An 11,622-nucleotide genomic window follows, 5' to 3' on the forward strand; every position below is an offset into this window, starting at 1 on the left:
AAAAAAAAAAACGTTTTAGACATTAGGAGCTTCAAACATAACACAAAGGCTCTAAATGTGACCAAACTGAACACAAATGACATTAGATACAATCATTTTGCTTACTCCTTTAAAAAACATTCAATTTTCAGCTGGGCGGTGGTAGCACACGCCTTCTATCCCAGCACTCAGAAGGCAGAGGCAGGTGGATCTCTGAGTTCAAGGCCAGCCTGGTTAGTTCCAGGGCAGGCTCCAAAAGCTACACAGAGAAACCCTATCGTTAGAAACAAAAACAAACCAACAAAAAAAAATTTCAATTTTCAAAATTAAGTTTTAATTCTAGTTAAAGGAGTAACTATTTGAAGATGTCAATTCTATATACTTACTAAAGTGTATCTGGAGGACCAATAATAAGAACTTCCCACCGGTAGAGATCATTGTCGTCTATTAAACCTGCTGAAAAGCCTTCCACTGGGTTTTTGTTGAGTTCTGTGGAAAAAGAAAATTTCAATCAAAACTTTAAAGCAGTTTTTCTCCAACAATTACAGAACTTGAGCATATAGAAGTCATAAACTATAAAAATGCTGTCTCATGACCACATTTCCATACTACAAGACACAGGTACAGCGAACTATCCAGATGGAATTGTATTGTCTTCCTACATCTACCCTAGGATCCAAACAGGTCTTAGCATTCTAGGTAAGTTTTGTCGTGTGTGTGTGTGTGTGTGTGTGTGTGTGTGTGTGTGTGTGTGTGCGCGCTCTGTTCTTTTTTGGGGGGGGGTGTTTTTGGTTTTTTTGAGACAGAGTTTCTCTATAGCTTTGGAGCCTGTCCAGGAACTCACTCTGTAGCCCAGGCTAGACTTGAACTCATAGAGATCCACCTGCCTCTGCCTTCCGAATGCTGGAATTGAAGGCATGAGCTACCATCGCCCAGTTCTAAGTAGGTTTTAAGAGAGCCTGTGAAAATGAAAATAACTAAGTTATATATAAGAAATAATAATTCTCCAGGAATTTTAATTCAAAGAAAACAAAGTCAAATCAAATCAAGAATAGTAAGTTTTTACTATAGCCTTTATAATTCCTTTATAAAGAACCAAAAGCACCTTTGCGTTGGAATTGCTACATTTTACCAACTCTTACTTACACTAATAACTACCTATTTGCCATGATGCCTCTAGATAACACACATCTCTGGATGGAGTTCCTGTGTGGACCACAAGTCTCTGAGCACAAAGAGAACAGAAACTCTGTCTCTTCTGCTTGTGTGTACTGACCCCTCTGTCTGCTACAGCTTTCAACAGGAATAGCTGGTGCCTACAGAAATAGCAATGGCATCGTGAGATTTTTCTAAATAATGCTTTGGCATGGAGAGTGGATGATGAGGACAAAAAACAAGAACAGAGACAAAAACTAGCAAGACAGAGAAAGGCTAATAACAAAGGGTCATCAAAGAGTTGTTGCAGGTGTTGTTAGTTCAAAACCTGTAACTTCATATACTGATATCAGGTCCATATTCATTTGTCAACTTACTTCAACTTGGAATCACTTAGGAGACACACCTCTGGTGTGTGTCTGAGAGTGTTCCCAAAACAATTTAACACGGAATGTGGTTGGGGCCACTCCATGAATTGTGGTTCCAAGGCTGCATAAAAATGAAAAATGGAGACAGCAAGCAGAGTACTAGGATTCATACTCCCTCCCACTCATCACTGTACCACAGTCAAACTCCAGCAATTACACTTTTCCCGGCATAAACACACTTGATAAACCATAAACTGAAATAAACACAGCTTCCTTAAGTTGTTTTATCAATTATTTTGTCACAGCAACAAGAAAGTAATGTACAAGCTAAGATGCAAACAAAAAAACAGCTAAAGTCAAGAATTACACTGTAGCTGGGCAGTAGTGGCACAAGTCCTTAATACCTGCACTTAGGAAGCACAGGCAGGCAGACAAGGCAGCTACACAGAGAAAACCTGTGTCAAAGAGAGTTTACTAATCAAATAAGCAAAGCAAACAGATAGAACAAATACTGTATTTTAAAACATGAGGCTTGTGTTCTTACTTTTGAATAGGTTTTTTTGGTTTGGTTTGGTTTTGGGTTTTTTGTTTTGTTTTTGTTTTGTTTTGTTTTGTTTTTCGAGACAGGGTTTCTCTGTGGCTTTGGAGCCTTGGTTTTGGTTTTTTAAGACAGGGTTTCTCCATGAAACAATCCTGGCTGTCTTGGACCTCACTCTGTAGACCAGGTTGGCCTTGAACTCACAGAGATCTGCCCGACTCTGCCTCCAGAGTGCTGAGATTAAAGGCGTGCGCCACGACCGCTCAGGCACTTTTAAATAGATTTTTAAAGATACCATTAAGATATTAACTATTTCAATTTTATTATGTTTATGCACACATACCTTTCACTAATTCCAAACTATGTTGCAGGCTACTAGAAAGAATACACATACGCACTTTACTGTTGACAGGAATTTGGTGTAGTAAAGACAAAGGATTATAGGTAATAGTTTTATACATGACTTATCTTATTTCCAACCTTTTCAGCTATTCTGTCTCGTTAGTGGTCCACTTAGGATCCACTTGTGTCCTCCAATGCTGGGACTACACATGTGTATTACTGCACCAAGCTTTTTTAAGGGTAAGGGGCTCCAAACTCAGGTCTCAAACTTCTATCTTGAGCACTTCACTGTACAATCCTAATTATCTCATTGTTGCATTTCTCAGTAGAAGTCTAATGAAATTTTATAATGTAAGCACGTAAATTCAGAAATTAGCATATATGTATAAAGTATCCTTGAAAATTTAGCACTGTTTCTCACTCTTGTCAATGTATCCTAAAGTCTCAAACATTTGTACACACTTTCTGTGCTTTTTTTCTTTGTTAACCAGCATGTTACTGTGTCCATTGCTTATTTTGTATAAATAATGTAAAAGCAAGGCAGAAAAATGTCCAGTATCTATCTCACTTTTAACAGTGTTTGCCCCTGGTATGGCTTACCAAAATAATTTCCCACACTAGCACAGGAAGTGGTGTTTCTCTAACTACCAAAGCATTCCTTTCCTCAATCTTTATTAATTACGTCAATACTAGAAAAATATCAGTGATGGTATGAATGAGAATGGCCTTCATAGGCTCAGCTTAAATATTTAGTTCCCAGATCATGGAACTATTTGGAAAGTATTAGGGGTATGGCCTTATTGTAAGAGGTATGTCACTAGGGGTGGGTTTTGAGGTTAGTTATGTATTTCCTGTCTCCTCCTTGCTATTCAAGATTTAAATTCTCAGGTGTTCCTGCTATCATGCCTTCACACCATTAAGAATTCTAGCCCTCTGGAACTGTAAGCCCAATTAAACACTTCCTTTTATAAACTGCCTTGGTCATGGTATTTTATCACAGCAATAGACAAGTAACTAACAGACAATGCTACTGCAAAGATTTTATTACATTCCTACTACAGATTTAAAAAGCATAATCATCCTTATTGATTTCTTTTTTATAAGAAAACAAACTATTTTCATTTTACAAACCACTCTCAGTTCCCTCTCCCTCCCCTCCTCCTATTCCCTTTACCCATCCCACCAAACCACCTCCATCCATTCTTCAGAGAGGATAAGGCACATTGCTTTTGGGGAAGGTCCACGGCCCTCCCTACTATATCAAAGATGAGCAAGGTATCCATCCAAAGAGAACAGGTTCCCTAAAAGCCAGTACAAGCAGTAGGCATAAATCCTGGTACCACTGACATCGGTCCCACAATTTGGCCCAGCCATACAATTGTCACCCACATTTAGAGGGACTATTTTGGTCCTATGCTGGTTCCTTCCTTGTCCAGCTGGAGTTGGTGAGCTCCCATTAGCTCAGGTAAACTGTTTCAGTGGTGTGTCCCCATCAGGGTCTTGACCTCTTTGCTCCTATTCTCACTCCTCTCACTCTTCAACTGGACTTTGGGAGCTCATCCCAGTGCTCCACTGCGGGTCTCTGCCTGCTTCCATCAGTTGCTGGATGAAGGTTCTCTGATAACATTTAAAATATTTAAGTCTGACTACAGGGCAAGGCCAGTTCAGGCATCCTCTCCTCTATTGCTTAGGGTCTTAGCTAGGGTCATCCTTGTGGATTCCTGGGAATTTCTCTAGTGCCAGGTTTCTTGCTAGTCCCATGGCTCCCTTAACCAAAATATCTCATTCCTTGCTCTCACCTCTGTCCTTCCTCCATCTTGACTATCCCATTTCCTCAAGTCCTCCTCCTCCTCCTCCCCTTCCTTCTCTCCTTTCACCCTCCCTTCTCCCCCCCCCATGCTCCCAAATTTGTTAGGCAATCACGTCTATTTCCCCCTTTCTAGGTGTATCTATGTATGTTAAGAGTTCACCTTGTTACTTAGCTTCTCTAGGATCATGAACTATAGGTTCAATATCCTTTGCACATTTACACTGAAGAGTGAATACACACCGCGTTTATCTTTCTGGGTCTGAGTTACCTCTCTCAGGTAGGGATTTTCTCAGTCCCATCCATTTACATGCAAATTTCAAGGTGACATTGGGTTTTGTTTTTACCCCTGAGCAGTACTCCATTGTGTGAATGTACAACGGACTTTAAAACTACTTACCATTAGAATATTTTTCCTTCAGCTAGTAGTAGGCTACAGCAAGCTGACTTCCTAACCAAAAGATATTTGGAACACGGAGAAGACAAGCAAAACCAGTCTGTAAAGGCTTTCCAATATTCTGCCAAAAGGATTCGCTTGACAAAATTTATGGCCTCATTACCTACTTGCTTATACAACCTGAGTATGGTGTACCAGACCAGGACATACCATCTCTCAGTATATAAAGCTGTTCTGCAGGATCTCTATGATACAGGGCAACAACAGGATATCTAAGAGGAATGAGTCCTGGTGAGGATCCAGTATTGATGGTGTAGCAGATGCCAGGGGTATCAAACTAGACCAATGACTCATTGCAATGAATGTCTACAAGTAAAGCTGTTTGGGCAAAAAGACAGACGAGGTGACACACCACAGCTTCTACGGTGAGATGGATTTTTTTGGTTTGTTTTATTTTTATTATTCTTTTTCTTTTGGGGAAAGGTTGCAACAGCAGAGGGTGAATATGGAGGGATGGGGAGATGAGTGGGATTGAGGTGCATAATATGACATTCAGAAGAATCAATTAAGTTTTTAAAAAGCTGCTCTACCAAACTATATACATATATAGGAGAATATATGGTATAAATATTTTACTACAATTTTTTTTAAAGAGAAGGCCTTTCTGAGCCTGTTTTCTCATGGGTGTAACAAATTGCTTTGACAGACCAACCTTTTTCTACAAGATTTTTTTTTTAAACATCTCAATCCTGTTTTCTCTACTAATCTGGACTCCTGACATTCGAGTTGTTTAACAGCTTCTTCCTATATTAAAAATTTCCAAATTGAAGGAAAACTTTTAAGACATGGAATGTGAAAAGGAAGAAACGGGACATTTAAAAATGTTTACAGAGAGACAGACAGTGGTAACGCATGCCATTAATTCCAGCACTCTGGAGGCAGAGGCAGGCGGATCTCTGTGAGTTTGAGGGCAGCCTGGTCTACAAGAGCTAGTTCCAGGACAGGCTCCAAAGCTACAAAAAAAACCGTCTTGAAAAGTAAAAAAAATAAAATAAAATAAAGGGGGGGGGTTATAGAGAAGTGAAACATTGCATCCAACAGGGAAGCTCCTTAAACTCTGGGCATAAACTTAAAAAACCTTCAGGAAGTCCCTGAAACTAATTAGATTCATTAGGCCCTCCCTTCCCAAGAGTATATAAGCAGTAAAGACTGCTGACAATTACTCTTATAACTGCTGAACAATCTAGAAGAGGCAGGAACCAACTGATCTGCCCAGAAGAAACTAGAAAGGACACCCTCTAACCTGTTGAGTTGCCAGTAGGTTATAGAGTGAGCTCCGGCATCATCTGAGTCATACATTCTTCTGTAAATAAGCCCCACCCACATTCCTATAAGTGACATCAAGTTGGACTTTGTTGGTATATGTACTTTGATCTGTCATCAGTCCCCTCCCTATCTGTGTTAAGTGGGCATGGGTTAACGTCTCCCCAGTAATACATGTCATGTAACGCTTGATATGTTCTGGAAATTTCAACCAACCACTCCATTTACTCCTCACTCCGAACTTGAAGACTCCTGACTTTTCTCACTTAACACTACTTCTGAATGTTAAAAGACTCAGGTAAGGAGCTGGAGAGATGGCTCAGTGGTTTAGAGCACTGTCTGCTCTTCCAGAGGTCATGAGTTCAGTTCCCAGCAACCACATGGTGGCTCACAACCATCTGTAATGAGATCTGGCGCCCAGAGGATCTGGCGTGTGGGCATACATGGAGGCAGAATGTTGTATACATAATAAATAAATAAATAAATAAATCTTTAAAAAAAAAGACTCAGGTAAAGGTGCTTCTACTGCCAAAGCTTGACTATTTGATATTTCAGTTCAATCCCCAGAACCCATATGGCAGGAGAGACCTTACTCTGGCAAGTTGTCCTCTGGCCTCTGCACATACCTAACACAAATAGTAAATTAAAATGTGGGGCTAAAGAGATACCTCAGTGGATAAGTGCAATTGCTGATCTGGATCTGGCTATGCAGATCAAGCTGGCATTGAATTCAGAGAGATATACCTATCTCTACCTCTGCCTCCCCGGGTGCTAGGATTATAAAGGCATTGGTCATGAACTATATACATAAAAATGATTTTTAAAATATAGGTGTGGTGGTTCATGCCTATAATCCCAGCACTGAGGAGACTAACACAGAAAGATCTTCAAGGGAAAGCTAAGCTACATAGTTAAGTTTCAGGCCAAACTGAACAAAGACTTTCTTTTTATTTATGTGGATTTATATCTATGCAAGTTCTTCCTGTGGCTTCTGGGGCTCTTCTCCCTATATGAACAGTCCATTTTAGTCTCATTGTTAAAGACATAGAAAGCAGAAATAACTCCAAATGGATCCAAAACATTAAATTTCCCTAACATGCAAGCCATTCTTTTACAGAGTGAGGACCTCAAGGCCTCCATTAGAATAATGTTGGTTACTCCGGCTGCCCTGCTGAGAGCTAGGGCACGACAACATGCTAAACAAACAGAAAAAAATGTTTCACAAATTTATTAAATGTACAAACTTAAATTACAGTATATTCTCCTAACATACTGGAGTATCTATAAAAGCACTTCAGCCGGGTGGTGGTGGCTCACGCCTTTAATCCCAGTACATGGGAGGCAGGCGGATAATTGTGAGTTCGAGGCCAGCCTGGTCTACAAGAGCTAGTTCTGGGACAGGCTCCAAAGCTACAGAGAAACCCTGTCTCAACACCCCCCCCCCCCGCAAAAAAAAGCACTTCAATGCCTTTTTGAACTTTTAAAAAGCCTTCTCTGAGTTGAATGGTTCAATTAACATAATAATAGATGTCTGGTGAATTAACAAATATTAACTAACAAGAGATATAGCAATGTCTAAAATCTTGGCCAGAATTCCCTGTCCTGTTCCCTCGCCAACTACGCTGCTTCTACATCAATATTCTTGTAATTGATGGGGGGGGGGGGGGGACAACCAAGTCCATTGTAGGTGGGGCCGCCCCTTGGCAGGTGGTCCTGGGTTGTATAGAAAAGCAGGCTGAGCAAGCCATGGGGGGCAGGCCAGTAAGCAGCACCCCACCATGGCCTCTGCATCAGCTCCTGCTCCAGGTTTCTGCTCTGAGTTCCTGTCCTGACTTCCTTTGATGATGGAGCAGTGATATGAAAGTGTAAGTCAAATAAATAAACTCCTTCCTTCTCAAGTTGTTTTGGTCATGGTGTTTCATCATATTAATAACAACCCTAACTAAGACAAGTCGGTGCCAGGATAATAGAGTATTGCTGTGATAAACCTGACCAAACATGTTTGGGGGAGGATTGTGGAAGGACTTTGGAACTTAAGGCTAGAAAAATCATGTTGAGAGCTCAGTGGGCTGTTCTGTAGGAGCTTGGAAGATAATGTTGAGATCAGTGCAGACAAAAAGGACGCCTGGCTTGTGAAGTGTCAGAGAAAAGTTTAAAGACTCAATTTGCTATTTTGAATTATTCTGACATTTGGGCTGGAGAGATGGCTCAGAGGTTGAGAGCATTGGCTGTTATTCCAGAGGACCTGAGTTCAATTCCCAGCAACCATATGGTGGCTCACAACCATCTGTGATGAGATCTGATGCCCTTTTTCTGGCATGTGGGCATACATGCCAACAGCACAATGTATACATAATAAATAAATAAATCTTTTTTTTTTAAAGAAAAGATTCTGTCATTCTGATCAGCAGTGATTAACAAGAGACCAGAACCACTGAAGTAAAAACCTTTGTACTACTGGAACTATTGATGCTGGTTAGATGGAGCTAAGAAATCAGTGTTATGAAAAGACCAGCATCACTGACGTGAAACCTTCTGGGAAGTGTACACTCAGAATCAGCACACAGAAGCTGTGTTTCATAGGTGATCAAGATTGTACCTTGTGCTAGGAGCAGAAATTGTTAATTTTTAGAGTCATCCAGGTGGTACTGGTTTTAAAGGCAAGGGATTATGGAAAGCAGCTGAGGCTTGGCACTATAAAGGCCAGGAGAGGCCATTGGTGAAGGTGAAGACTCAGTAGCAGATGAAGGTCCAGGACTTAAAAGGGTCATCCAGAGATGCTGAGAATCAGCACTATGAAGAAAGCCCAAAAAAGGCAAGTGGTCAAAATGCGAGAGTTGCAGCGAAAGACTCCAGCATTTTGGAGATGCCAGTACCATGAGATAACCACCAAGAACAGCACCATCAGAGGACTGGAGCCAGTCAGAGCCTGAAAGACAAGCTCTGTGTGCTGCAAGAAGATGGAGCTGAAAAAGATGGAGTTCCCTTAGAGGAGCCCAGAATATCATTAGTGAGTCTCAGTTATTAGCCAATGAGTTGTTACACTGTTGAAGTTTGGTTTTGCTTTGTTCAGATTGTAACTATGCCCTGGTTCTTCCCTCTTTATTTTCAATTTACAGGAGCCCACAGTTGAGAGAGTGTGGAATAATCATTCTGTATACTGTGACTAGGTTTACTCTCATTGGTTAATAAAGAACTGACTGGTGGGGCTGGAGAGATGGCTCAGTGATTAAGATCACCGCCTATTCTTCCAAAGGTCCTGAGTTCAATTCCCAGCAACCACATGGTGGCTCACAACCATCTATAATGAGATCTGTGCCCTCTTCTGGCCTGCAGGCAGAGTACTGAGAATACTGTATACATAATAAAACAAATAAATCTTAAATAAATGAATGAATGAATGAATGAATAAATAAATAAATAAATAAATAAATAAATAAATAAATAAATAAAAAGAACTGACTGGCAGGTAGTCAAGCAGGAAGTATAAATATAGGTGGGAAAACCAAATTACGGATGCTGGGATGAAGAAGCGTGGAGTCAGGAGAAGCAAGATGAGTATACTGAGAAAAGCTACCAAGATGAGTATACTGAGCATAGATAAGAAATATGGGTTAAATTTAAGAGTTACCAGGCGGTGGTGGTGCACACCTTTAATCCCAGCACTTAGGAGGCTTGGCAGGGGGATCTCTTTGAGGACTAGCCTTGGAATGTGTGCTCCTCCTGCCTCAGCCTCTCAAAAGCTAGAATTGTAGAAGTACTAAGATTACAGGTATGCATTACCACATTTGGCTTTAGGTACATTTGGGTGGGGGTAGAGAGGTGGGAAAGTTGCTTTAAAACAGCCTAAAATAATCAAGCCTTTAATCCCTGCACTCAGGAGGCAGGATCAGGAAGATCTTACTAATTCAAGGCCAACCTGCTCTACACTGAAAGTTCTAAAACATCAAAGACTATATAATAGAAACTGTCTCCAAAAAAGAAAGAAAGATAGGAAGAGAACAGGTGAGGAAGAGAGAGAAACAGTCTAAAATGTCAGGACAATAAAACTAAGGTAGTCTCTTCCCCAAAGGAATTGGATTATCACCAGTAAAGTCTGCTGTCTGTGGTTTTTTGACTGTTAAAGGAGCTAAGCACGACACCTTGAAATTTGCAGGCAAATGGATGGAGCTAGAAAACATCATATTGAGTGAGGTAACCCAGAAAGACAATTATCACATATACTCACTCATAAGTGGTTTTAAAACATAACGCAAAGAAAACCAGCCTACAAATCACAATCTCAGAGAACCTAGACAACAATGAGGACTCTTAAGAGAGACATACATGAATCTAATCTACATGGAAAGTAGAAAAAAGCAAGATCTCCTGAGTAAATTGGGAGCATGCAGACCTAGGGAGAGGATTGAAGGGGAGGGGAGAATCAGGGAGGGGAGTAGAGAAAAATGTAGAGCTCAATAAAAATCAATTTAAAAAAAATCTTAAAATCATGTGCCAAGGGCAGGCAGACAGGGAAAACATCACCTCCTATTTTATGCACATGCAAACAGAGCAGCCAAAGACTTGGAAAACTTGGGGGGGGGGGAATTAAAAAAAAATGTATGTTTAAGGTGTATGAAAAAAAGAATGTTATAATTTGTCTATGCATTTTAAGAAATCATGCTATAGAGCAGAAACAAAACATTTTCCAACAGTTTCTGTGTGTTATTGCTTTCTGACATGGATGTAGAAACACAGACATCTAACATGAGCACCAAAATTAAACATGCAATATTGATAGCATATGGCTTCAAACCTGACTGGTCAGAAATTCAACTGTCTTGGATGCTTTTACTTAGTTTATTAGGTTCCCAGCTACAAGGCACTTACTGACAGCAGGGAGAAGCTGACTGTTTAGTTTTCCTCAGTCTGGGATTTCTTTCTGAGAAATAGTGATAACATCTTGAGATGGAATGAAGACTAGCACAGCATTAGCAGAAAGAGTCCATTTAGGGAAAGCTACCTGTGGCTGGCCATGTCTGAGGAGCAGTAGGTGGCAACTAAGGTTCAAGGTGTCAGCTCACCAGGAGGAATCCCTGTGATGGGTCAATCTTGGTTAGGCAGTCCCCTAGACCAAGACCACAGAACCAGAGATATCTTTTGCTTCTGCTGTGCCTTTTCATGTTTGCTGCCACTATCTTTCTCTGGCATCTAGTATGATGTGTGTAATGTAGTGTGTTTATATCATGGAGATATCCCCTTCTACTGGGCATTTTTATGTGTGAATTGAAGGTGATTCTTCCCTAAACTGTACTGTCTGCTGATAATAATAATGTTAGCTTTTACAGAGTTTTGGTGAACAAAAATAAATACAAGGAAATGCTACACAGCCAGGGCCTATGAAATTCATCTAAGGAGCTGCATAGGCCATAGCAAGGGTTAATGATTAAAAAAAAAATTAAAAAAAAAAACAAACACAAAAACAGGTGAGTCCCAGGAGCCAGGGTAGCTCAAATTCCTTTTATCTTAATGCTGAAAGATACAGTCACAGGTTTCAGTGTGCATCATTAGCTGAAACAAAGCTTTGAAATAACCTCAGGATATATCAGATGCTTTGATAATAGCTTTAAGATGAATAACCCCGCCGGGCGGTGGTGGCACACGCCTTTAATCCCAGCACTCGGGAGGCAGAGGCAGGCGGATCTCTGTGAGTTCGAGACCAGCCTGGTCTACA

The 11,622-nt window shown here is 40.6% G+C and overlaps 1 protein-coding gene across 1 annotated transcript in view; it reads right to left on the bottom strand.

Moving 5' to 3' along the window:
• Ube2g1 (ubiquitin conjugating enzyme E2 G1) overlaps positions 1-11,622 on the bottom strand; it is a 72,878-nt gene that overhangs the window by 22,310 nt on the left and 38,946 nt on the right. Inside the window, exon 2 of the mRNA XM_005349621.3 lies at positions 366-468. Coding sequence (XP_005349678.1) covers positions 366-468 — 103 coding nt within the window. The remainder of the gene's footprint in view (positions 1-365; positions 469-11,622) is intronic.

The sequence above is a fragment of the Microtus ochrogaster genome, chromosome 7 (assembly GCF_000317375.1).
Source record: "Microtus ochrogaster isolate Prairie Vole_2 chromosome 7, MicOch1.0, whole genome shotgun sequence".
Classification (NCBI taxonomy): Eukaryota; Metazoa; Chordata; class Mammalia; order Rodentia; family Cricetidae; genus Microtus; species Microtus ochrogaster.